The sequence below is a fragment of the Numida meleagris genome, chromosome Z (genome assembly GCF_002078875.1).
Source record: "Numida meleagris isolate 19003 breed g44 Domestic line chromosome Z, NumMel1.0, whole genome shotgun sequence".
NCBI lineage: Eukaryota > Metazoa > Chordata > Aves > Galliformes > Numididae > Numida > Numida meleagris.
The window spans coordinates 42,619,258-42,644,533 of record NC_034438.1 but is presented as its reverse complement, the minus strand read 5'-3'; the positions used below and the strand labels follow the sequence as shown (position 1 = coordinate 42,644,533).

Below are 25,276 nucleotides of genomic sequence, written 5' to 3'. Positions count from 1 at the left end.
CTTCAGCTAGGCACAGTTTACATCTGTCTTGAATTACACATGATATTTACAGAAGTTAAAATATATACATAATTTATTTGAATTTCTATACATGAAATTTCGATTTTATTTGCGTCGAACTTTCAGCCACATGCAGCTAGGTCAGAAAACCAAATACTAGTAATCAAAACTGAAAAAGACTAAAAGAAACCCCAAACCTCTTGATTTAAATAGTTACTGAACTTTACCTGCTTATATACTTGTCGTAAGTACATCATCTCCTCCACTGTTCCCAACGATATCAGTCTAAACACTTTAACATCTCTGCATTGACCAATCCTGTAAGCTCTGCAGAGAAAGTGGATTATTAAAAAAATGATATTCTTTTCTGATAAAAAAAAATAAAGAGAGCTGTTAGGGTAGTAAAATAAAAATCACTGTTACAACAAAACAGGAATACTTTAAAAAATTTATGATTTAAAAAAATATTTTTCCACATGCCCTTTTCTCTTTTTCTCCACATTTTCCCAGTATTTCATTCTCTTTTCCTTTTTCCTTAGTTTTCTGTCTTTCTTCTCAGGTCTATCTAGCTGCAGAAGGTTGTCCTTGTAATACTTGTCTATTGAGAAAACCTCCACTCTTTCTTCAGGGTCTTTTTCCCTCTCCATCTGCATCTGCTCTTGCATAAGATATTTGCATCATATATGAGTTAGATCATGGATTACTAGCAGCAGTCTATTCTTTCCTAAAAAGCACTTTGCAAGTTACAGCATCATAAAAACAACCAACGAACAGGTAATAGAGTATCTAAATAGTGAATTCTGAGACTTCTGATAGATTATATTCAAAAAAACTCATTTTTAAAAATTAATGAGAGGCTGAATCATTTTATAGAAATGTGATCTTACTCTTTAAATACAGTCTCTTTCAATAACAATTCTTTCTGATACATCGAGTGCACATAAATGTCACTTGGAGATCAGAAAGAGCCTGAAACTAGAATTACATAATTAGATGGGACAACATAAACAAGTTCATTTCTGCTCATGAAAACATATAGATCTATTGAATTTTGAAGGCTGACAATGTTCTTTTACTTGAGCTATTCAAATGTTTGTCCCAAACTCTAGGGAATATCCTGTGGTCAGAGCCTGAAAAGAAATATGCAGATTCCTAGAAATATTCAAGAATGGTATAATTTCAGGCATGGAAGGGAGTGCTGCTAAGAGACTCAAATCCACAGGGATGAAGTTAACAAATAAACAAATGTTTTTCTTAAAGGATTCTGGAATTCAGAACATCACTCAAACTAGGGTCAACTACAATGTACTTTGCTTGCAGGAAAAACATAGGAAAAATGTCATCTGGCTATACACATGTGCTTGTTCCTAAGAGATCACAGAAAGGTAAAATACCCATAAAATATTTTTTGGAACCCACAATAACAGTGCCATAAAAATAAAATGGAAAAAAAGATAGAATTCAGGGTCAAAACAAGAATATCAAAGCTAAAAAAATTATCTGGATAGTCCTTAGTGTCTTGTAGGTAAGTCAGACTATATAAAAAAATTCTTCCTTTAAGAAAATTTTAGCTGGACAACTAGGTTACATAAACACCACAGACCAAGTTATGCATTTTGAGAATATACCTGTCAATAGCTTGAAGATCATTTGCTGGGTTCCATGTTGGATCAAACAGTATAACAACATTGGCACCAACAAAATTAAGACCCAGTCCACCAGCCCTAATAACATAAAAATGAAACAAACGAACAAACAGAAGTGTTTTTTCAGTGTATTATGTACATACAAGCATACTCTTCCCCAACATAATAAAGCAGCACAAAAATAGCGGGGTACAGCTTTGTGTTAATGCTGAGACAATAATAACCAAGCACTGCAATAAAATGCAATCTTCTCTCACCCAAGTAGCAAGACGACTATGAACTATACGACTCAGCAAGTCATAACCAACTGCCATTACCTCCACTATAGTAGAGTATCCTGAAACTCATAACCATTTTTATGCCAGTTAACTTTATAGAAGTATGACATATAAGCATAGTTTAAATAAAGAGGAACTTAAGAGTCTGCATTACATTTTATTTCCTCTAATCCCAGCAAACAGTTTTGAAAATAACACCGTACACCTTACTCTACATTATGACCATTTTAGTCAGTTGGCATGTAGAAAAACAAACTGTCATCAGTCTATCTGTACAATATATAAAACAACTGTTAAAAATATAGTTGTCCTCGTAGTTGTATATGAGCAGTACTTGTATAAGTCATTAAAAAGTCATTTAAGAAAATTTTCTACTGTGAGGTGAGAGAGTTGCAAAGGTACGAGTTACATCACATTCAAATATTCAACCCCTGTGGCATGCTTACAGGTAAAGCCTGCAAGATAGCAAAGAATTTGAACATATGCTTAACCTGAGGTAGGTACTTAATGCCCTTGCAACAAAACTGCTCAATTACTTGATTTGGCATGCACATAGCTGTACCATTTGATAGAAACCATGGTGAGGAAAATAACACTTTCCAGTTGCAAGACAAGCAAATACTGTAAATTCTTTTATTCTGGCTCAATCAGTACAAAAAAAATTCACATTCCTACAAAAAGACAAAAGCTCTTACACAATGACACGCTAAATAATAGTATTTAACTTCTAAAAAAACCCTTCACATTGTCATAGACGGCACTAATATCCTAATTGGTATTTTCTCAGTGACATGTGGCAAAACTGAGCAAGTCAACTCAATTTAATTTACCAAGCAACAGTTTTTAATAGATTACTTCATAAAATGCTTATTTAAAGCAGTGAGAGAGGTGAAGTTTACAAGGAAGTGAATGAATGGAGACAGGAACCAAAACAGAATGGAGAACCACCATCTCCTGGCTTTCATGGAATATATCTTTTAATGTAAATACAGTTGTGGTTTATTCCTACTAGGTGTGGTGTGGTGTAGTGTTAACAAAATCTGCAAAGAGGATAGAGAAATCTGACAATATTAATGGAGGTTTCTGGAAAACTAGCATTCTTGGTTTTAAATGCTCAATATTTCCGTTTTTTCCAAATAATTTACTGTCTTTTGGAATTTTGGTGTATTTCATTATTAGCGAGGGCAGAATTCAGACTCCCACCTACCAAGCCAACTCTGCAGTCAGACTGAAGAATAAATCAACATAGTTTTCTAAACACCTTCTCCAAAAAAAAAAAGTAGTATTTGGAGCTAAAATATTAATTAAATTTCAGTGAAAAGCCTTAGTGCAAGTAAAACAGTCCCAATATAAAAAATAACTAAATAGGATACTTAGTTTTATATAGCTTTTATCTTTCAGCACTTTCACATATGCCACAAAAATTTGATACTCCAAAACAGAAAAGCCAGTGAGTCCTCTAATGCTACAGGTGCACTAATTCCTCACTGTCTTCAGGGACAAAGAAGAGGAACTCACCAAGGTCTTAGGAAAGCTGATGGCCATAATCTGCAGCTGAATGAGGTTACAAGCAAAGTTGTATGACCAGCACTACAAACCTCCTCATAACCCTACCTGCATGCTTCAGAGGGCATCCAAAAACAGTTCTAACATACTCTTGCAGTGCTTTTTAAGATGATGTCTGACTTCTATTTAAATAGGGTTAGTGTGGACCTTTCTACATAACTCCCAACACGCATACTTTCATCAAAGGACATAAATGGCAGTACAGACAAACACATGACTGCGTGTTTCATGGAGTTTCACTCACATTCTCTCTCGGCAGGAACATTTAAGTTTCTTGTGGCTCCCTTTATACTTTTGCCTGGTAACGGACTTCATGAAAGATGAAAGATGGAGGTAACAAGAATAACAAATCAATAAATAATAAAATCAAATAACTGTCATCATATTTTCATTGATTTTACTTGAACATATTGCTCTATGTCAAAGAAAAATTCATATCTATCATAAATTTATAAGTAAATCCGATGGGTAAAAACATTTCTGTCAGAAAATCTATTGTTTGAAGTATTTTTGATAGGCATATATTATTAAACCTGATTAATAACTTACAGCAACACAACATAATTTTTAAATTCAATATAGCATTTCAGATGGTTTTTGGTCTGTGTTGCTGTTTTCAAGAGCTAATCAGGTGACACCCCACCCTCCTCTTGGGAGAAGAGGGGGAAGGAATAGGAAAAAAATCTGATTGACACAGGAGAAACTGATTTATTAAAATGAATATGAGATAATACAGAATAGTTAAGAATAATAAATCAAACAAACCAAAAATAAGTGGAATAAGAGAAAGTCAGTCCAAGTCTTTATTGGCAGGCCCTCATAGCTGGCCTCCCAGAAAAGACAAGAGAGCTCTTCCCTATCACCTGGAATCAGAAATCATGTGGAGGCTCTTGGGAAATGCAGTACATCTCAGTGTATCTTCCTCTTGGAGAGTCAGAACTTACACGAGACTGCTACAGAAACTAGGAAGTACAGCTCCGCAGTGCACTGTGCCTCAGCACCCAACAGCCTGTTGCATGATGTCATGAAATCGAATACTGATAAAAGCAAGGACTGTCTCACTAGCATGGAGTGAACTTTCCCCACAGCACCCTATATAGTGCTCTGCTACACACTTCTAGCCAGAACAATAATGATATTGCATCCATGTTTTAGTCACTGCTGGGCAGCGCTGGCACAGCCTCAAGCTAATCTCAGCAACCCTCCCACCCCATGAAAGCCAAAAGGTTGGGGATGGGCAAGAGAGGGAAAGAGAACATTGCCAAGGCAGCTGATCTAAACTCATCAAATGGATATGCCCTTGCTGATGACATGCTTAGTAATAAAGAGAGGGAAGGGTAAGGATAAAAGGGGGGATTCTTGTTATGAAAGCATCTTCCGTCCTGGGCAACTGCTAAGGGATTCACAACCTAATTCCCAAGATGCAGCTAACCAACTCTTGCTGATAGAAAGTAGAGAATAACTGTTTTCCCCCTTTGCTTCCACACAGCATTTGCTTTTTTTTTTTTCCTTCCTTCTTCTTTTCCTTTAATTAAACTATCCTCACCTCAACCAGTTGCTTGGTTTCTTTGGTTTCTTTTTGTTGGTGTTTTCTTTCATTTAATTAAACCATCTTTATCTCAACTTGTGAGCCTTTTTTTTTTTCACCTGTGTCCTCTCCTCCCCCTATTCTTGTGAAGGGGAAGGAGTGAGAGAGCGGCGTAGTGGAGTTTAGCTAGCTGTCAATTTGAAATCACCACACATTTATACTCACTTGCTCGTTCTACAAGTACTGTACAATAAACTGAGACTGTCTACAATAAAGTAAGCCTTTGGTGGAACATGATTTGAATAAATGTTTCTTAACTCTCATTGCAATGGAAATTTGAAACTGTGATTCAGAGGATCCGCTTGTTTCAGGTTTTAACCAACAGAGGAGATGGAAAGGCTAGAAGTCTCTAGATATTTTAAAATGCCTCAGTTCACAGTATTGAATCCATGTTTACCAAGAGATAAGAAAACAGTTCACTCTTTCAAAAAAGTAATCCCTCACAAGATCATGAAGTAAAATGTAGAGCACCCAATTTTTTACGTAACAGAAAGGCAGAGCAAAACACAAAGACTACAAGTTAAGTTTTCTTACATTGTAGATACAAGACAGATGTTAATTCCTTGAATCCTGTTGAACTCTCTCACAATTCTGATCCTATCTTCTGATTTTGTATTTCCATCAAGTCGTCGGAAATCTAGTCCAGATGCCATACAGTATTGCTCCAGCACATCTAGCAACTGGTTGGAAAAAAAAGAAATCAAGTACTCATTGGTGTCTTTTCAATTAAATGTAGTAATTGGAGGCATGTATCTTGAATGTATTTTCTAATAAACAAAGAATTGAAAATAAGAACAAATCTTCTCCATCTCGGTATGAACACCCTTGACTCTCCACTGTTGTGATTTTATAGCATTCTAAGGTGATTAATACTGGTTTGCTAGGGTCTTACTCTCTAACCCTGACTGCTCATCCTACCTCTAAGTGATGCTGAATCAGTTCATCTGAATAAGTTGGTAGGCAGTGTAAAACAGTTTCCTACCATGTTAGCAAGTTAAAATGACTTAAGTATAGTAAACGAGCAGCAAAGCCAACACAGAGAAACAGATTGGTATGCAGAGTGAGAGTTCATAAGAATGGAGTAAAAAAAAAAACCAGTAACCAGCAGTCAGACTGGTCTTGAACACTGAACTACAGCTTAAATCATCTAAATACTGCAATCTTCCTTCAAGCCACAAAATGATTCAGAATTGTCATTTACAGTATTCTAATGATTTTTAAAATAGTACTATCGTTTAGCTAAAGAAATCGATGTTATAGGTTGCTCCGCTTCAGGAAACACGCTATTCCAGAAAAAGAAAATTACAGAGCATGCCTCAATCCAGCTCCTATTAAACAGCCTTAAAGCTCAAACAAACTGGTATGGTGTTTCAGTCTCAAGGGTGAAATTTAAGAAAATGTTACTACTTTGCAGTGCTAACATAACAGCTGTATACTTCTGTCATAATCTGCACTGACACTGCTCTAAGTGAAGATGCATCAAGTGAATTTGTTATGAGCCATATATACTTGAAGTACCACAACAATACTAGAAAGCTCTACAGAGGGAAACAGAGCATTACAATTGTTTTACTACCATGATTTTCATCATGAGATTACATAAGGTTTCAACATGCTTCTGGAGTAATGCACACTGTTCTTCCCATCATCACTTCCCATAGCACAGAGAGAAAGGAAACGTGACTGACAGCTGCTTATGTCCTTAGTGCTCTATACTTCAGAACTGACTGCTGTGGTCAACTGATAGAAGTCATAAGGAGCTCACCCTTGTGGAAAAGGAGAAAAGAAGAACTTTATCCTTGTTTTTTCTGAAGTGATTTAAAAGCTGCTGAAGGACCTGTAAATGAACCACAGAATGCAAATGAAGACATTTCATCTACAGGTGATCTCATGCACAATCACACATTTTTACAACATTTAAACAAGCTACATTAGCTAACTGTTTGCAAAGCCAAACAGAGGAATATCAAAATGGTTTTTTAACGTAACAAAATGTTTAAGGTAACAGAGATACTGCATGTAGTCATTTTTCAGTCATCTCCACTGAAATGCCACTGCAAAAAAATACAAATTCAAAAACTGTTTCTATCAGTGGACAAACTGCAGCAAAATGCTGCTCATCTCATGCTACGTCAGAATCACAGAATTACAGAACTGTAGGGGCTGGAAGGGACCTTTAGAGATCATCTAGCCCAACCCACCTGCCAAAGCACGCTCCGTAGACCAGGTTGCATAAGTAGGTGTCCAGGCTGGTCTTGAATGTCTCCAGAAAAGGAGACTCCACAACCCCCTGGGCAGCCTGTTCCAGTGCTCCGTCACCCTCACTGTGAAGAAGTTCTTACGCACATTTGTGCAGAATCTCCTATGCTTCAGTGTGTGGCCATTTACCCTTGTCCTATCGTCACGCACCGCTGAAAAGAGTCTGGCCTCATCCCTTTGCCTCCTGCACCTTAGATATTTATAAACATTGATCAGATCCCCTCTCAGTCTTCTTTTGTCAAGGCTGAACAGAGCCAGGTCACTCAGCCTTTCCTCATAAGAGAGGTGCTCCAGTCCTTTTGTAATCTTTTTGGCCCTCCGCTGCACTCTTTCCAGGAGATTCCTGTCTTTTTTGTACTGGGAAGCCCAGAAATGGACACAGTACTCCAGGTGAGGCCTGACCAGGGCAGAGTGTAAGGGGAGGATCACCTCCCTTGACCTGCTAGCCACGCTCTTTTTAATGCACCCCAGGATGCCACTGGCCCTCTTGGCCACTGTGGCACACTGCTGGCTCATGGCCAACACGGTGTCCACCAGGACAACCAGGTCCCTCTCTGCAGAGCTCCTCTCTAGCAGGTCATCCCCCAACCTGTACTGGTGCACGCAATTATTCCTCCCTAGGTGCAAGACTCTACACTTGCTTTTGTTAAACCTCATCTGGTTCCTCTCTGCCCAACTCTCCAGCCTGTCCCAATCTTGCTGAATGGCAGCACAGCCTTCTGGTGTGTCAGCCATTCCTCCCAGCTTCGTATCATCAGCAAACTTGCTGAGAGTGGACATTATCCCCTCATCAAGGTCACTGATGAAGATGTTGAACAACACCGGACTCGGCACCGACCCCTGAGGAATACCACTAAATACAGGTCTCCAACTGGACTCTGCACCACCGATCGCAACCCTCTGAGCTCTGCCAGTCAGCCAGTTCTCAACCCACTTCACTGTCCACTCATCTATTCCACAGTTCCTCAGCTTTGTCATAAGGATGTTGTGGGAGACATTATCAAATGCCTTGCTGAAATCAAGGTAGACCGCATCCACTGCTCTCCTCCCATCCACCCAGCCAGTGCTGACATCATAGAAGGCTACCAGGTTGGTCGAGCATGACCTCCCCCTGGTGAATCCATGCTGACTACTCCTGATAACCTTCTTCTCTTCCCATTGCCTGGAGATGGCATCCAGAACAAGCTGTTCCGTCACCTTTCCAGAGACGGAGGTGAGGCTGACTGGCCTGTAGTTTCCTGGATCCTCCTTCTTGCCCTTTTTGAAGACTGGAATGACATTGGCTATCCTCCAGTCTTCAGGCACCTCTCCCATTCTCCAAGACCTCTCAGAGATGACAGAGAGCGGTTCAGAAATCACCTCTGCCAGCTCCATCAACACATGTGGATGCATCCCATCAGGGCCCATGGATTTATGTACACTGATGTTGCCTCGACGCTCTTGGACCATCTCCTCCCTCACCAAAGGGAAGCCTGTCATTCCCCAGACTCTCTCACTTATCTCCAGGGTCCAAGATTCCCAAGGGGGAGTCTTTGCAGTGAAGACAGAAGCAAAGAAGGCATTCAGTATCTCGGCCTTCTCAGCATCCCCCATTACCAGAACACTCCTTCATTTTGTAGGAGACCCACATTTTCCCTAGTCTTCCTTTTATTGTTGACATACTTAAGAAAGCCTTTCTTACTATCCTTTATCTCCTTTGCCAGATTCAATTCCAGGTGGGCTTTAGCTTTCCTCGTCACATCCCTGCAGGCCCTGACAATGTTCCTATATTCTTCCCAAGAGGTCAGACCCTTTTTCCACATTTCATGGACATTCTTCTTCCCTTCGAGTTTATGCATGAGCCCCTTGCTCATCCACACAGGTCTCCTGCCACCCTTCCCCAAATTCTTACTCAAAGGAATGCACCGCTCCTGACCTTGGAAGAAGCGCTGTTTAAATCCTGACCAACTCTCACAGGCCCCCCTTAGCTTCTAACACTCTAGCCCACGGGATAGCTCTAAGGAGGTCCCAGAAGAGATCAGTGCTGGCCCTCCTGAAGTCCAGAGCAGCAATCCTAATTTTTGGTTTGCTTCTTCCATGCTAGATCTTGAACTCCACCATCATGTGATTGCTACATCCCAAGCTGCCCCCAACCTTCACTTCCCTAACAAGCCCATCCTTATTAGTAAGAACAAGGTCCAGTAGCATCCCACCCCTTGTCGGTCCCTCCACCACCTGCATCAGAAGGTTATCTTCAACACACTGCAGGAACTGTCTGGACCGCACACGCCTGGCCATGTTGCTTGTCCAACAAATGTCTGGATAACTGAAGTCTCCCATAAGAACCAGTGCCTGGGATCACGAGGGTGCTTCCAGCTGCTTGTACAAGGTCTCATCAACTTCCTCCTCCTGATCAGGGGGCCTACAACACACACCCTCAACAGTGTCACCCATACTAGACCACCCGTTAATTCTCACCCACAAGCTCTCCACAGGTACATCACCCTTCCCAAGGTGGGGTTCAATACATTCTAGCTGCTCTCTCACATAAAGCGTAACTCCACCACCCCACCTCACCAACCTGTCTTTCCTAAAAATGACATTGCCATCCATGACAGCATTCCAGTCATGCGAGCTGTCCCACCATGTCTCCGTAATCGCAGTAAGATCGTGGCCTTGCGACTGCACACAGATCTCTAAACTCTTCCTGTTTATTTCCCATGCTGCAGGCATTAGCGTACAGACACGTCAGGGAAGCAGCAGATGCAGGTATCCCTAAGGGGACACGAGGATTTCAGGTGGGGAATTTGCAATGCTACCTCCTCTGAGGAGTCCTCAAAGAGTGGCAAAAACATCCTATTGTGACTGGCCCGGGGACTCCGTGTATACTCGTTATCGATTACCTCAGAAGGGGACATTTCAAGGATCCCAAAGGGTATCGATGGGCCTTTGGAATAGCTGCTGTAGACACAAACAATGTTAAGCAGCTGTCTGTTTTTCCTGGCCTGTCAGAAGGTCCATCTGTCGTGGGGTTGCTACAAGTAAAAGAGCAACAAGTACCGACTACCACAAAAACGGTGCACAGACGGCAGTACCGCACCAACAGGGATTCCTTGCTCCCCATTCATAAGTTGATTCATCAACTAGAGAGCCAGGGAATGATCAGCAAAACTCACTCACCTTTTAACAGCCCCATATGGCCAGTGCGTAAAGCCAGTGGAGAATGGAGGCTGACGGTAGACTACCGTGGCCTGGATGAAGTCACACCCCCACTGAGTGCTGCGGTGCCGGACATGCTAGAACTCCAGCATGAATTGGAGTCAAAAGCAGCCAAGTGGTATGCCACCACTGACATTGCTAATGCCTTCTTTTCCATTCCTTTGGCCACAGAATGCAGGCCACAGTTTGCTTTCACCTGGCGGGGCATTCAGTATACCTGGAACCGTTTGCCCCAGGGGTGGTAACACTGCCCAACCATTTGCCATGGGCTGATCCAAACTGCACTGGAACAAGGCAGTGCTCCTGAGCACCTACAGTACATTGATGACATTGTTGTGTGGGGTGATACAGCAAAGGAAGTTTTCGAGAAAGGAGAGCAAATAACCCAGATCCTTCTGCGAGCTGGTTTCACTATTAAGTGAAACAAAGTGAAAGGGCCTGCACAGGAAATTCAGTTCCTAGGAGTAAAGTGGCAAGATGGACGTCGCCACATCCCAACGGATGTGGTCGACAAAATCACTGCCATGTCTCCACCCACTAATAAGAAAGAGACACAATCTTTTCTGGGCATAGTGGGCTTTTGGAGAACGCACATTCCAAACTACAGCCTCATTGCAAGCCCCCTTTATCAGGTGACGTGGAAGAAGAATCGCTTTACGTGGGGTCCTCAACAGCAGCAGGCTTTTGAGCAGATTAAACAGGAGATAGCCCATGCCATGGCCCTGGGGCCAGTACAGACAGGACAGGATGTAAAGAACATCCTCTACACTGCTGCTGGAGAGAAAGGTCCCACTTGGAGTTTGTGGCAAAGAGCCTCAGGAGAGACCCGAGGCTGACCCCTGGGATTCTGGAGCTGAGCATACAAGGGGTCTGAGGAGCGCTACACTCCAACTGAGAAGGAGAGCTTAGTTGCGTATGAGGGGGTTCGAGCTGCTTCTGAAGTAATCGGAACTGAAATGCAGCTCCTCCTAGCACCTCGACTGCCAGTGCTCAACTGGATGTATAAGGGAAAGGTTCCCTCCACCCATCATGCTACTGATGCCACTTGGAGTAAGTGGGTTGCGCTGATTACGCAACAAGCTCGGATGGGGAACCTCAATCGTCCAGGAATCTTAGAGGTGATCATGGACTGGCCTGAAGGTAAAAAGTTTGGAACATCACCAGCAGAGGAGGTATCACGTGCCAAAGAGGCCCCACCATACAGTGAGTTATCAGGAAATGAAAAGAAATATGCCCTGTTCACAGATGGATCATGTTGTATTGTTGGAAAGCATCGCAGATGGAAATCTGCTGTGTGGAGCCCTACACGACAGGTTGCAGAGGCCACGGAAGGAAAAGGAGAATCCAGACAATTTGCAGAGGTAAAGGCTGTCCAGCTGGCCTTAGATGTTGCTGAACGGGAGAGGTGGCCAGTGCTTTATCTCTATACTGACTCATGGATGGTGGCAAATGCCCTATGGTGGCAGTTACAGCAGTGGGAACAAACTAACTGGCAACAAAGGGGTAAACCTATTTGGGCTACTGAACTATGGAAAAACATTGCTGCCCGAATTAAGAATATGGTTGTAAAGGTGCATCATGTAGATGCTCATATGCCCAAGAGTCTGGCTATTGAAGAACAACAAAATAACCATCAGGCAGATCGAGCCTCCAAAATTAAGGTGGCTCAAATGGACTTGGACTGGCAACACAAGAGTGAGTTATTTCTAGCTCGCTGGGCCCATGAGACCTCGGGCCATCAAGGAAGAGATGCAACATACAAGTGGGCTAGAGACCGAGGAGTGGACTTAACTATGAACACTATTGCACAGGTTATTCATGACTGTGAAACATGCGCCACAATTAAACAAACAAAGAGGATGAAACCTCTTCGGGAGGAAGGGCGATAGAAAAAGTATAAATATGGGGAAGCGTGGCAGGTTGATTATATCACCTTGCCACGAAGCTGCAATGGTAAGCATTACGTGCTTACCATTAAATATATATATGTGCTACCGCTCGAAACACCATATTAGGCCTCGAGAAACAAGTCCTGTGGCGATATGGCACTCCGGAAAGAACTGAGTCAGATAATGGGACTCATTTCAAAAATTCTCTTCTAACTATTTGGGCCAAAGATCATGGTATCGAGTGGATTTATCATATCCCCTATCATGCACCAGCTCCTGGTAAAATTGAACGATACAATGGATTGTTAAAACCATGTTGAAAGCAATGGGTGGTGGAACATTTAAGCATTGGGAGAAGCATTTGGCAGAAGCCACCTGGTTGGTCAGCACTCGAGGATCAATCAGTCGTGATGGTCCTGCTCAATCCAGCTCTCTACATAATGTAGAGGGAGATAAGGTCCCTGTAGTACATGTAAAGAGCATGTTGGGAAAAGTGGTTTGGGTCTTTCCAGCTTCTGGGAAGGGCAAACCTCTCTGTGGCACTGTTTTTGCTCAGGGACCTGGGTCCACTTGGTGGGTGATGCAGAAGAATGGGGATGTTCAGTGTGTACCACAAGGGAATTTGATGCTGGGGGAGTGCAGTCAGTAAGTCTATGTATATATAGGTATACATTTCTGTATGTGTATTGCATGTTAATTATTGTTTGTTTGCATATGTATATTGACATGATGTAGTGATATGGAATAAGGGGTGGAATGTTATGGTTTTATGATTTTCGGTTATTGGTATTCCACATCATAACATCATGTAGTGTATGTACCTGGTTCTCAGAAGAGAAAGACTACTACAGTCCCCACGGTACTTTGCTCCTCTGTTACCATTTCCGGCCTGAGGGAAAAGATAAAAACTTGCAGATCACGAGACCTTGTTCCTTTTTCCGCCGTCTCTCGTCCTGGCAGCACCTCACTCTCCAGCCGTCTTATCGTTGGTAGTAGAGTAAGGCCTACCTTGATTTTGGGACTTTCTCTCTCTCTGTATTGGATTTATCAGCTTAAATTGTAATTATATTGTATTATAGTGTGTTGTTTTGCATTCCGATATCTTATCTAGTAAATTTGTTTGTTTCTCCTCAGATTGTTGCTGCTGTTCTTTGCTCTCAGGGCCATCTCCTTACCTTTTTTCCCTTTTCCTGGGGTGTGGGCCCATGGGTCCCCCGTCCCATTCGTCACGGAACCGGGCCAAACGCCCATAAACCGCTGACATTTTTTGGTGGGAATAAGGCCCGATAAGCATGAGCTAGGCCCCAAATTATTTGTTTCTCCACAGATTGTTGCCACTGTTCTTTGCTCTCAGGCCCATCTCCTTACCCTTTTTCCCTTTTCCCTTTCCCGGGGCATGGATCCGTGGGTCCCCCATCCCATTTGTCATGGAACCGGGCCGAATGCCCGTAAACCGTTGACAAAAGCTCTCTCAACAAGCCCTACCAGCTCCTGGGCTAAGATCCGCTTTCCCCCTGGAGACAGGCAAGGCCCCTCCGCAGCCATCAGGCCAATTGCTGAGTAAACAACCCCATGGTCAAAGAACCCAAAGTTCCTGTGGCCACACCAGCCTTTCAGCCACTTATTCAAAGCCTGAGTTTTCCTAGACTGCTCTGTATCCCTCACCACCCCAGAAGAGAGAGAGGAAAATACCACTCCCTCAACCAACTGCTCTAAGCCCCTGAAATCTCTTTTGATAGCTCACAGGCTTCCCCAGGCAATTTCATCACTGCCTGCCTGAACTATCAATAATGGGTAGTAATCAGAGGAGCGGTATTTCAGGGGTATCTCCCTGGCACCCTTCCCTGCAGCACACCAGCGAGTCAATCCACCAATCTCCAGCTCACACTCCCTGACGGTCCTTAATCTCTCCACCTCCACCTTGAGCTCCACCAGCAGGCTGAGCAGCTCTTCCACCTGCTCTCACCTCACACAGGTGGAACTACTGCCGCCCTCCCCTGGCAGCAGCAGGCTCAGGCGCTCCCTGCAGCCAGAGGCCTGAACAGCCACATTTCTGGGCAGGCCCTCTGGCTGGGTCGCCAGAGTCCTCTTGGGGCAAGCTCGTTGTCTGGTGGAGACTACATTTAAAACTGTGGTCTCAGAGACTGCCAATAGGAGAGCTGGTCTCCTGAGCAAAGAGGGACAGCACTTCAGGCACAGTTCAGGTTATGTACTTTTGCATTTAACAAATGTGCACAGCTCCCCTGAAAACAGGAAGGTCTGTTTAAGTTTTTTGTGCTACATCTGAATTCAGAACTTCCTGTAAGTTGTCTTAAAATAACTGGTGAGACATATTATAGAATCATAGAATGGCCTGGGTTGAAAAGGACCTCAAAGATCATCAAGTCTCAACCCCCCTGCTAAGTGCAGGGTCGCCAACCACTAGACCAGGCTGTCCAGAGCCATGCCCAGTCTGGCCTTGAACGCCTCCTGGGATGGGGCATCCACAACCTCCCTGGGCAACCTGTTCCAGTGCGTCACCACCCTCTGTGTGAAAAACTTCCTCCTAATATCCAACCTAAATCTCCCCTGTCTTAGCTTAAAACCATTCCCCCTTGTCCTATCACTATTTACCCTCACAAACAATCGATCCCCCTCCTGTTTATACGCTCCCTTCGAGTATTGGAAGGCCACAGTGACGTCTTCCCGGAGCCTTCTCTTCTCCAAACTAAACAAGCCCAGTTCCCTCAACCTTTCCTCACAAGAGAGGTGCTCCAGCCCTCTGATCATCTTGGTTGCCCTCCTCTGAACTCTTTCCAAGAGCTCCACGTCCTTCTTGTGCTGGGGGCCCCAGGCCTGGACACAGTACTGCAGATGGGGCCTCACAAGAGCTGAGTAGAGGGGGACCACCATCTCCCTCTCCCTGCTGACCACTCCTCTTTTAATGCAGCCCAGATCATAGTTGGCCTTCTGGGCTGCCAGCGCACACTGCTGGCTCATGTCCAGCTTCTCGTCCGCCAGGACCCCCAAGTCCTTCTCTGCAGGGCTGCTTTCAAGTACTTCTTCCCCCAGTCTGTATAAATACCTGGGATTGCCCTGGCCCAAGTGCAGCACCCTGCACTTGGTCTTGTTGAACCTCATTAGGTTCTCATGGGCCCACTTGTTCAGCCTGTCCAGGTCCCTATGGATGGCTTCCCTTCCTTCCAATGTATCGACTGCACCGCTCAGCTTGGTGTCATCTGCAAACTTGCTGAGGGTGCACTCAATTCCATCGTCTATGTCATTGATAAAGACATTGAAGAGCACCGGTGCAGGACTGAGCGTTGGGGGACACCACTCGTGACTGGCCTCCACCCTGACATAGAACCATTGATCACAACCCTTTGGCTGCGACCAGCCAACCAGTTCTTAACCCACTGAACAGTCCATCCTTCAAATCCATACCTCTCCAATTTAGAGAGAAGGATGTGATGAAGGACCCTGTCGAAGGTTTTGGAGAAGTCCAGGTAGATGACATCCATCGCCTTCCTCCCATCCACCGATGCTGTCACTTCATCGTAGAAGGCCACCAGATTGGTCAGGCAAGATCTACCCTTGGTGAAGCCATGCTGACTGTCTCGGATCACTTCCTTGTCACGTATGTGCCTTAACATGTCTTCTAGGAGGATCTGCTCCATGACCTTCCCAGGCACAGAAGTGAGGCTCACCGGCCTGTAGTTCTCCGGGTCATCCTCCCTTTCTTAAAAATGGGAGTAATGTTTCCCTTTCTCCAGTCACCGGGGACTTCACCGGACAACCATGATTTTTCAAATATGATGGAGAGCAGCTCGGGACATATGTCCCTCCCTGCTTCCATTCTCATCTGTTCCTCTGTTTACAGTAAGATCCAGCTTCCCAGACTGTGCATGGGCCTTGAAATGACAATAAACCACCCCCCCACAAAATGTTCTGGTTAGGAAGCAAACAATCTAGAGCACTGTGTATAACAGCAATACTGTTATTTTCTAAAGAAGCATATCCACATCTGGCAATGACAGCTCAAGAGTACTGTGCAGAAGCAATACACAAAGGATAAAGAGGAATTTTTTTTTAACACCATGTCCGTGAATTGCTGGACTGCGGTGAAATTTTGCGTATCACATCAGAGAATATTGCATTTGTTTGTATGCAGATGTCCCTATTAGTCTATGGGATTTTTAAACCTTCAGAATTATGTCATTCTGGGTTATGTTTATACTTAATGGTTGAAGTTACTGTTATTTGCAAGGTTCTACTTCCATCTTCTTGCTAAAACAATGACAATAAATAGAAATAACGATATTGGATTAAGAGAGTCATATTAATAAAACAGTATTCTAAAACTCCAAAATTGGATGTCTGTGGAAACACTATACGTATAATGTTGTTTTTATGAAGTGCTATTTACTGCAGGTTTTAAAATTACATTTTGTTTCATATGCCTTAATTGTTTTTTCAAATTGTCCTTGATACTATTCTGAGGGCAAAGTGCCATTAGAACAAACTGCAACAGTGTCATTTGCCCTTGCACTATGTATTCCCCACTTCTTACTTCATTATGGAAAAACAGCGGTTTCCAAACAAAGCAGCTCACTCCTTTTACTTCCATTCTCACATTTTCAACTATTTCAACTTAAAAATCTATGCTTGAAATTCACCTTGCAATAGAAAGCACAAACAAAGTCTTATGAAAAGTATGTTCTGCAGCCTGATTGTAAATGAGCTTACAATTCCCCCCAAAATAGCTGAAGCTCAGATCACTTCAGTCTAGTATCTACCTCCCACAATAATTAGGACATACTAGAATCATATCATCGTACACTTGTACCTCTACATTTAGATTACAGTGACTCTTCTTTTCCAGACTACAGCTATACCCTTAAATTCAGAATGGCAGACCCACAATGCCACATTGTCAATGCTACAGCTTGCAAAACACAGTGACTGCAGCAACAGCACGTAGTAGGACACACACCAATACACCACAGTCATATTTACATTTAAGCAATTATAGCTTGGCTTGTGGCAAAAAGCACGTGCCCTAGTATAACAGCTTTGTTCTCTCGCCAAGCACAGGCAGAATGCATAGGAAAACAGTGTTTTAGCAGATACATTAACCTTTGTCTTAACTCAGGTATTTTTGCTTGCTTGTACTGTTCGCTACTGTATCAAAAATTACATGAGGAAAATGTCATATGACAGTGCGGGAGTGAAGTATACAAAAGCCTCAGTAGAAATTTCTAAATAATGAAATATTAGTTCAACAAATAAAAGATGAGCTTAGTATGCTTCCAGGACCAGTGCTCACGAACATTTTTATCAATGACATAGACGCTGGGATCAAGCGCACCATCAGCAAGTTTGCCGATGACACCAAGCTGACCAGTGAAGTTGACACAACAGAAGGAACAAATGCCATCTGAAGGGACATGGAGAAGCTTGAGAAGTGGGTCCACTTGTTTAACCAAACAAGGTTCAACAAGACCAAGTGCTAGGTGTTGCACTTGTGTCAAGGCAATCCCTATTACATATCCAGGCTGCAAAAAGAACTCACTGAAGAGTAGCACTGCCAAGAATAACTTGGGAGTCCTGGTGGACAAAAAGTTGGACATGAACCAGCAGTATGTGCTTCCAGCTTGGAAGGCCAACCACATCGTGAGCTGTACCCAAAGGGGTGGCCAGCAGGGGAAGGGAGGTGATTGTTCACCTCCATCTGGAGGTGTGTATACATTTGGGGGCCACCAGAATGAGAAAGATGCGGAACTTCTGGAATGGGCCCAGAGGAGGGGCACTTCTCCTATGAAGAAAGGTTGAGGGGGCTGGGCTTGTTTAGTTTGGAGAAGAGAATGCTTCAGGGAGATCTCACTGCAGCTTTCCAGTACTTAAAGAGATCTTATAAACAGGAAGAAGACTGACTTTTAACACAGAGTAGGACAAAAGGCAATGGTTTTAAACTAAAAAAGGGGAGATTTAGACAAGATGTTAGGGAGAAATTTTTTACACAGTGTGGTAAGGCACTGGAATAAGTTACCCAGAGAAACCATGGAAGCCCCATCCCTGGAGGCATTCAAGGTCTGATCTAGTGGGACAACCGGATCACCTCCAACCCAAGTCATTCTATGATGCTCACCATTTGAAGATCAAATGGTTTGACTTAGTTTACAGTTATCTATTACATATTTGTTGGTCTCTAAGAGGGAAATGGATCCTAGCCCAAGAGCTGGCGGGGCTCACTGAGAGAGCCTTAAACCAGGTAGGAAGGGGAAAGGGGATGCAATGAGGCTTGCTAGGGTACAGCAAGAAGCCTGAGGCTTTATACTAGATCCAATGGGGGAAGAATGTCGAGTGCAACGGGACACAGAAAGGCTTGGGATTGCTGTCATGACAGGAGATTGTGGGGGAAAAACCTCTGAACTGTCCTGTAGGATCTTGTGGGAACTCCTCAGAGGAGGTAATGTTGTCAGGCCCCTGTCCAAAACCTTCCCAGGTCCCCTCTGGGAAGCTGCGGAGAAAAACTTCAGAATTCTTCCAGAGGTTTGAGGGAGGACCCCTCTAGAAAGGTGGTGCTGTCAGAAAGCCCAGCTGAAACGCCTTTACATCAATGGATGCAGTGTGGGAAATAAACAGGAGGAGCTGGAAACCACAATGTGCTTGGAGAACTACGATCTGGTTGCTATCACAGAAATGTGGTGGGATTACTCCCATAACTGGAATACCACTGTAGAGGGGTATTGCCTTTTTAGAAGGGACAGGCTAGGTAGGAAGGGGGGGTGGGGGTGGAGTTGCCCTCAAGATTATGTTAAAGACTGGATAGACTGTGAGGAGCTCCCTCTATGAGAAATGGTGAGAAGCAGGTTGAGAGCCTGTGGGTTAGAATTAGGGACAGGACTAATAAACAGCACCTGGTGGTAGGGGTCTACTACAAGCTACCTGATCAAGGGCATCCTGCTGACAGGGCCTTCTTCCTTCAGCTGCAGGAGGCATCATGCTCACAGGCACTCATCCTGATGGGGGGATCTGCTGGGAAAACCACACAGCAAGCTGCAAGAGATCCAGGAATCTTCTGGAGTGCGTGGATAACTTTCTGGTGCAAGTACTGGACAGACTGACAAGAGGTGAAGTGCTGCTGGATCTGGTGCTCACCAGTGCAGAGGAGAACATTAGAAGTGTTAAGATTGGAGGCAGCCTAAGCTGCAGCGACCATGCCCTGGTTGAATTTGTGATCTCGAGGCATGTGGGCCTGGCAAAGAGGGAGGTCACGGCTTTGAACTTTGGGAGAGCAAACCTCAGGTTGTTTAAGGAATTGTTGGATGGGATCTCCTGGGAAGCTGTCCTTAGAGACAAAGGAGTGGAAGAAAGCTGGCTACCTTTCTGAGAGCGCAAAAGCCCTCTATCCCTCAGAAGAAGAAAGTGGGTGGGGAAGGCAGGAAAGTGGCATGGCTTGGGAAGGACCTCCTGGTCAGACTGAGGGAAAAGACAAGATTGTACCAGCTGTGGAAACAAGGGCATGTCACCTGGGAAGAATACAGGGATGCTGTCCAGACTTGCAGAGAGGGGATTAGGAAAGCCAAGGCCCAGATGGAACTGAACTTGGTGAGGGATGTTAAAAACAACAAGAAGGGATTCTATAGGTACATTGGCCAGAAGAGGCAGGCCAAAGAGGAGTGTACCTCCTTTGGTAAATGAGAAAGGAGAACTGGCTACCACAGATATGGAGAAGGCTGAGGTACCAAATGAGTTTTTTGCCTCGGTCTTCACTGGCAGCCAAGATTCTTGTACTTCTCACATCCCTGAAGCTCACATCACTGGGCCTCTAGGTGGGAACTGGAGAAGCAATCCCCCACGCTCCCCCACTGCAAGGGCAGAGCAATTCCAAGACTGCCTTATGAGACTGAATGTATACAAGTTTATGGGGCCAGATGACATGCATCCCAGGGTGAGCCGTTCCCCATTATATTTGAAAAATCGTGGCTGTTGGGCAAAGTCCCTGGGGACTGGAAAAAAAGGAAACATCACTCCCATTTACAAGGAAGGGATAAAGGAGACCCAGGGAACTACAGGCTGGTGAGCCTCACCTCTGTGCCTGGGAAGATCATGGAACAGATCCTCTTAAAAGACACGTTAAGGCACACAAGGGATCAGCGGGTGATCCGAGAAAGCCAGCATGGCTTTACCAAGGGAAGGTCTGGCCTGACCAATCTGGTGCCCTTCTATGATGGACAGATGACATTGGTGGACAAAGGGAAGGTGATTGATGTCATCTACCAGGACCTGTGCAAGGCCTTTGACATAGTCCCCCACCACATCTGATCTCTAAACTGGAGAGATATGGATTTGAGGGGTGGACTATTCAGTGGGTAAGGAATTGGTTGGAAGGCCGTAGACAGAGGGTTGCTGTGAATGGCACTACGTCCAGGTGGAGGCTGGTGACAAGTGGTGTCCCCCAGGGGTCTGTTTTGGGACTGGTGTTCTTCAACATCTTCATCGATGACATCGATGATGGGCTCAAGAGCACCCTCAGTAAGTTTTCCAATGACACCAAGCTGAGTGGTTCAGCTGACACGTTAGAAGGGACACCACTCAGATGCCACCTTAACAAACTCAAAAGGTGGGCCCACATGAACCTGATGAGGTTCAACATAGCAAAGTACAAGGTTTTGCACTTGGGTTGGAGTAATCCCAGGTAAGTGTACAGACTGGGAGAAGAACTCCTTGAGAGGAGCTCTGTGGGAGAAGGACTTACGGGTCCTTCTGAACAAGCAGTATGTGTTTGCAGCCTTGAAGGCCAGAAGTACCCTGAGCTGCATCAAAAGAGGTGTGGCCAGAAGGGCAAGAGAGGTGGTTGTCCCCCCCTCTACTCTGTACCTGTGAGGACACATTTGGAGTATGGCACCCAGGCCTGGGACCCCCAGCACAAGAAGTCAGTGGAGCTGCTGGAGTAGGTCCAGAGGAGGACCACAAAGATGATCAAAGGACTGGAGCACCCCTCCTAGGAGGACAGGCTGTGAGAGCTGGGCTTGTTCAATCTGGAGAAGAGAAGGCTCAGATGTCATGGTTTTATAATTTTTGTTGTCGGTATTCCACATCATAACATTATGTAAAGCACTGGCAGGTAAAGAGTTAATTCCCTGATTACTGCAAACTGCCTTTTTTGGTGTGTGGCCCTCTGAGGGGGAGCGGAGGAGATGCACTCCCCAGGGGTCTCTGCATTGGAGGGGGTGGTGAAGCTGCCTGGGAGACTTGGGGTCTCTTCCTTCCTGCCCAGCAGCGAAGCACGTGGTCCTCCTGCAGATTACTGTGTAAGAATCTCAGTTTGTAAACCCTCTGTTCTGATTTTACTGGCCTCAATTTCAATATATTTAGTAAAATAAGTTGTTCCTCCTCAGAGTGGTGCCGCTGTTTTGCTTTAGATCCACCTACGAGTTCCCTGCCTTTCCCCTCTGCCCTTTGTTTTCCCCAGGGTGTGGGTCCATGGCTTCCCTGCCGCGTTAGCCACCGGACCGCTCCGGGCTGGCCCCTACCCGCCAACAATTTTTTTTCTTCTTTTCTCTCTCTTTTTTTTTTTTTTTTTTTTCGGGCCTGTCCCCCTTGTCACGGACGCAGATCCTTAGATAATACCGTGATATCAGGGTAGATCTCAATGCAGCCTTCCAGTATTTAAAGGGGATTATAAAAAGGACGGGAATCAACTTTTTACTTGGGTAGATAATGGCAGGACAAGGGGGAATGGTTTTAAGCTCAAGGACGTAAAGTTTAGATTGGATGTCAGGGGGAAGTTCTTCACAGAGAGACTGGAACAGGCTGCCCAGCTAGTCTTCATTAGCTCTCAGTCGCTTAATACTGTGTTGATCTTCATTCTCTGACATTTTTTCCAGGCTGGAGAGTCCCAGCATACTTGGTTGCTTCTGCTCCATAGCAGTCTCCACCTCTGTCACCCTTCTTTGAACCTTTTCAAGGTGTAACATATGCTCTTTAAGATATGAGACTGGAGCTACCCACAATACTGAAGGTGGCATATGTCATTCAATTCATAACAATTTTCTTTTGCTCTCCATTGAGTTGATGGTTCCACGGAACCCCATGTTATAACCCCAGTGACTCATTTTTGAGTGGCCATCACTAAGTATGTCAAGTTATTACTTTAGGACATCAGTCTTAGCATCACAAACTACCCTTTTCTAGTCTTTGCATGATGGCATCCTGATCCAGGACAGCTGATCTCTGCAGTGGTACCACCACTGTAAACAGAATGATTACAACAAAAAACCTATTAGGCATGCATTTTCTTACATCTGCATACTACAGAAAATCTACTACTATTAGTAATACTTATTTTTGTCTCTGAAGAATATATTTACCTTCATTTTTCCACTGTACTTTGGATCTGAAATTGTTTCAAAGGCAGCATCTTTGCTTAACTGCACAAAATCTGGAAAACTGGAAAACACCTCATTGCAAACCCGTTTGATATGTGTTTCCTAAAAGAAAAGCATAATTTTCAAAAGGCATTAAAAGTCAGAATTACACTGGGTAATAGTAAGCCATAAAAGGAGTTTAAGAGGATAAAATAAGTAATCTGCTGAAGTAATTCAAATAGATTACTTATTTGTTTTTATTCAGTCAGTACAAAAACATTGGAAATGCATTTTCAGTGTGTTTTGGTTTGCTTCATTTGAAAAGGAGAAAGTATTGTAATCTGAAAGAACGGATTCCATTTACTGGAATAAGAAATGGCCAAAATTTCTTCCTCTGGGCAGAGTCTGCAAGAGAACTGGCCAGAACTGTCAGTCTCAAGAGCTGTTGGCTTGACATTTGCATAACCCAGCAGTTGTGTATCAGCATTTCTCCTGACTCGCTGGCATAATTGCACTTCTGGGAATCTTATTTCTACAGTCCCATTGACATGGCAAAAAACAATATGGGAATTGCATTTAAACTACTCAGAAGTCAAATAAAACTTTACTGCTAGAACTGGGTTACTCAGAACTAGAATGCAACCACGCACTTTAAGTCTTCTTTTCCAGAGGAGCAGAAAATACCTCATCTGTCACCCAAGAATTACTCAAATGTTTTTACAGTAAAAACTACATATACAATACACAAAAAACACTGAAAACATTTGGACATTTGGATATTTACAGTTTATGACCCTGGAGCCCTAGCAGTAAAACTTTCTGAAAACCGAAATTGCTTTCATGGTTACTTGCCAGGAAAACGAGACAAATCCACACTGTTCTCTCCCTGTTCTATAAAACACTTCTCATGTTATTTAGAGAAACTGAGCTCTGAATATAAAATTCTAGAGAAAAAACATATTCTCGTTGTTTATTATTTATTTGCACAAAGACCTACCTCTCACTAAACACTTCTCATAAATACAACAAAAATGGGATTATTAGAAATCACTAAAAATGACTTTCTCCTAAAGCTCTCCATTGTTAAGATGAACCCCATTTTCAGATAGTCATCAACTGAAACCAGAGATGCAATAACATCCCTATCTATTAAATAAGGGCTACATTCTCAATTACTAACCCTAACCCTATATAACAGAAATTACCATATTACAGAAAAATAATTTTGCAAAATATCTGAATTTCAGTAAGTTAAGACTGAAAGAGAAGCCAACAGCAATTTTTATTCAGGAGTTTTCATCTCATTTTCCAAAGGTCCACTTTTTAGATACTTCTGAAACTAACCTGCTGCTTGCTAGTGTTGTCTGTCTGCAGCAATGCAACATGATTTGCAACTTTCTGTAGAATTGTCAAGTAACTAAATCGCAGTGACTTGATTGTTTCACCATGGGAATTCATCTATAAAATAAAACAAAAACAAAACAAACAAAATAAAACCAACAAATATCCCTAGTGCTTGCATAAACAAACATTCCTAAAAATAAGAAATACACTAAAATACTACTTCAAGAACATTCAGTGCATGAGGAATTCTAAATAGTACAAAAATTGTTTCCAAATGATGCATTTCTAGCAAAAATGAGGCCAGTTTTTCCTCTCAACATTGTGATTCTACTAATAGGAAACACCTTTTCAAACAACAAAAACAAAAAAAACGCTATGTTAATTGTTTGATAAATATTTCAGACAGTATGACATATACAGAAATTGTTACGATAGCCAAGAATTCCTTGGTAGGAAAAAAGACAGAATAACTTTACGTTAAACTTTACGTTTAAACTTAACTTTAAATGTAAATCTAACTAGAGCTGTTTGAATGACTTCTTAGCCTACAACTGCTAACTTTACTTTACTGCAAAATTTGTGTAGTTTCATGAACATCTTGAGCAACATAAATCAAACAACTTCAAACATATGAATAGTTGAATAGCAGCAACAGCTATTTTTCTGGTTATAGTTGATTATCAATACTGGTTTCCTCTTCCTTCTCAAGTTGCTAAATTCCATGTTTAACTTTGGAATAAGACTGTCCATAAGACCAACACAGGTATCTGGACGTCTGCATAGTGTGAATGAAGCTCAACAGCTCAGTAGCACTTTTTTTCTACAAAACATAATGATAAAAAAAAGCTTGCAGAGAGCTAATGCTAGTTTTCGTGGCATATTTCAGCGGGACAATAAATTGTTTTCAAATAAAGATGCATAAGACTAAATAGACTACATTATTTGGGAATGTAGAAAAAATGAAAAAAAAAAACAGTACACAAGATCCTAAACAATTTAGAAGTGAAAGAAAGAGAAAATATTTAAAAGGCATGCTGACTCATACTAAGAGATATGGAGAAACAAAAACAACGCTAGATTTATCAACGCTAAAGAAGTCCGAAGAAGGAAGAAATCTGCAGAGCTGTTCCTAGTGAATAACATTCTACTTGCGTTG

The 25,276-nt window shown here is 43.2% G+C and overlaps 1 protein-coding gene across 9 annotated transcripts in view; it reads right to left on the bottom strand.

Moving 5' to 3' along the window:
- Positions 1-25,276, bottom strand: part of ERCC6L2 (ERCC excision repair 6 like 2) — a 135,606-nt gene that overhangs the window by 94,600 nt on the left and 15,730 nt on the right. For 6 of the 9 annotated variants that reach the window (XR_002433111.1, XM_021379459.1, XM_021379464.1 and 3 more), the window contains exons 8-13: positions 24,121-24,234; positions 22,780-22,899; positions 6,844-6,915; positions 5,613-5,758; positions 1,629-1,724; positions 228-327 (exon numbers count right to left, since the gene is read on the bottom strand). Coding sequence is in view for 7 of the 9 variants with exons in the window: in XM_021379459.1 (XP_021235134.1) it covers positions 228-327; positions 1,629-1,724; positions 5,613-5,758; positions 6,844-6,915; positions 22,780-22,899; positions 24,121-24,234 (648 nt within the window). In the remaining 2 variants the exon portion in view is untranslated. Of the gene's footprint in view, positions 1-227; positions 328-1,628; positions 1,725-3,734; positions 3,800-5,612; positions 5,759-6,843; positions 6,916-7,279; positions 7,760-19,351; positions 21,414-22,779; positions 22,900-24,120; positions 24,235-25,276 lie in introns of those variants that run through there. The other 3 variants (XR_002433112.1, XM_021379460.1, XM_021379461.1) reach the window with 3 other exon arrangements.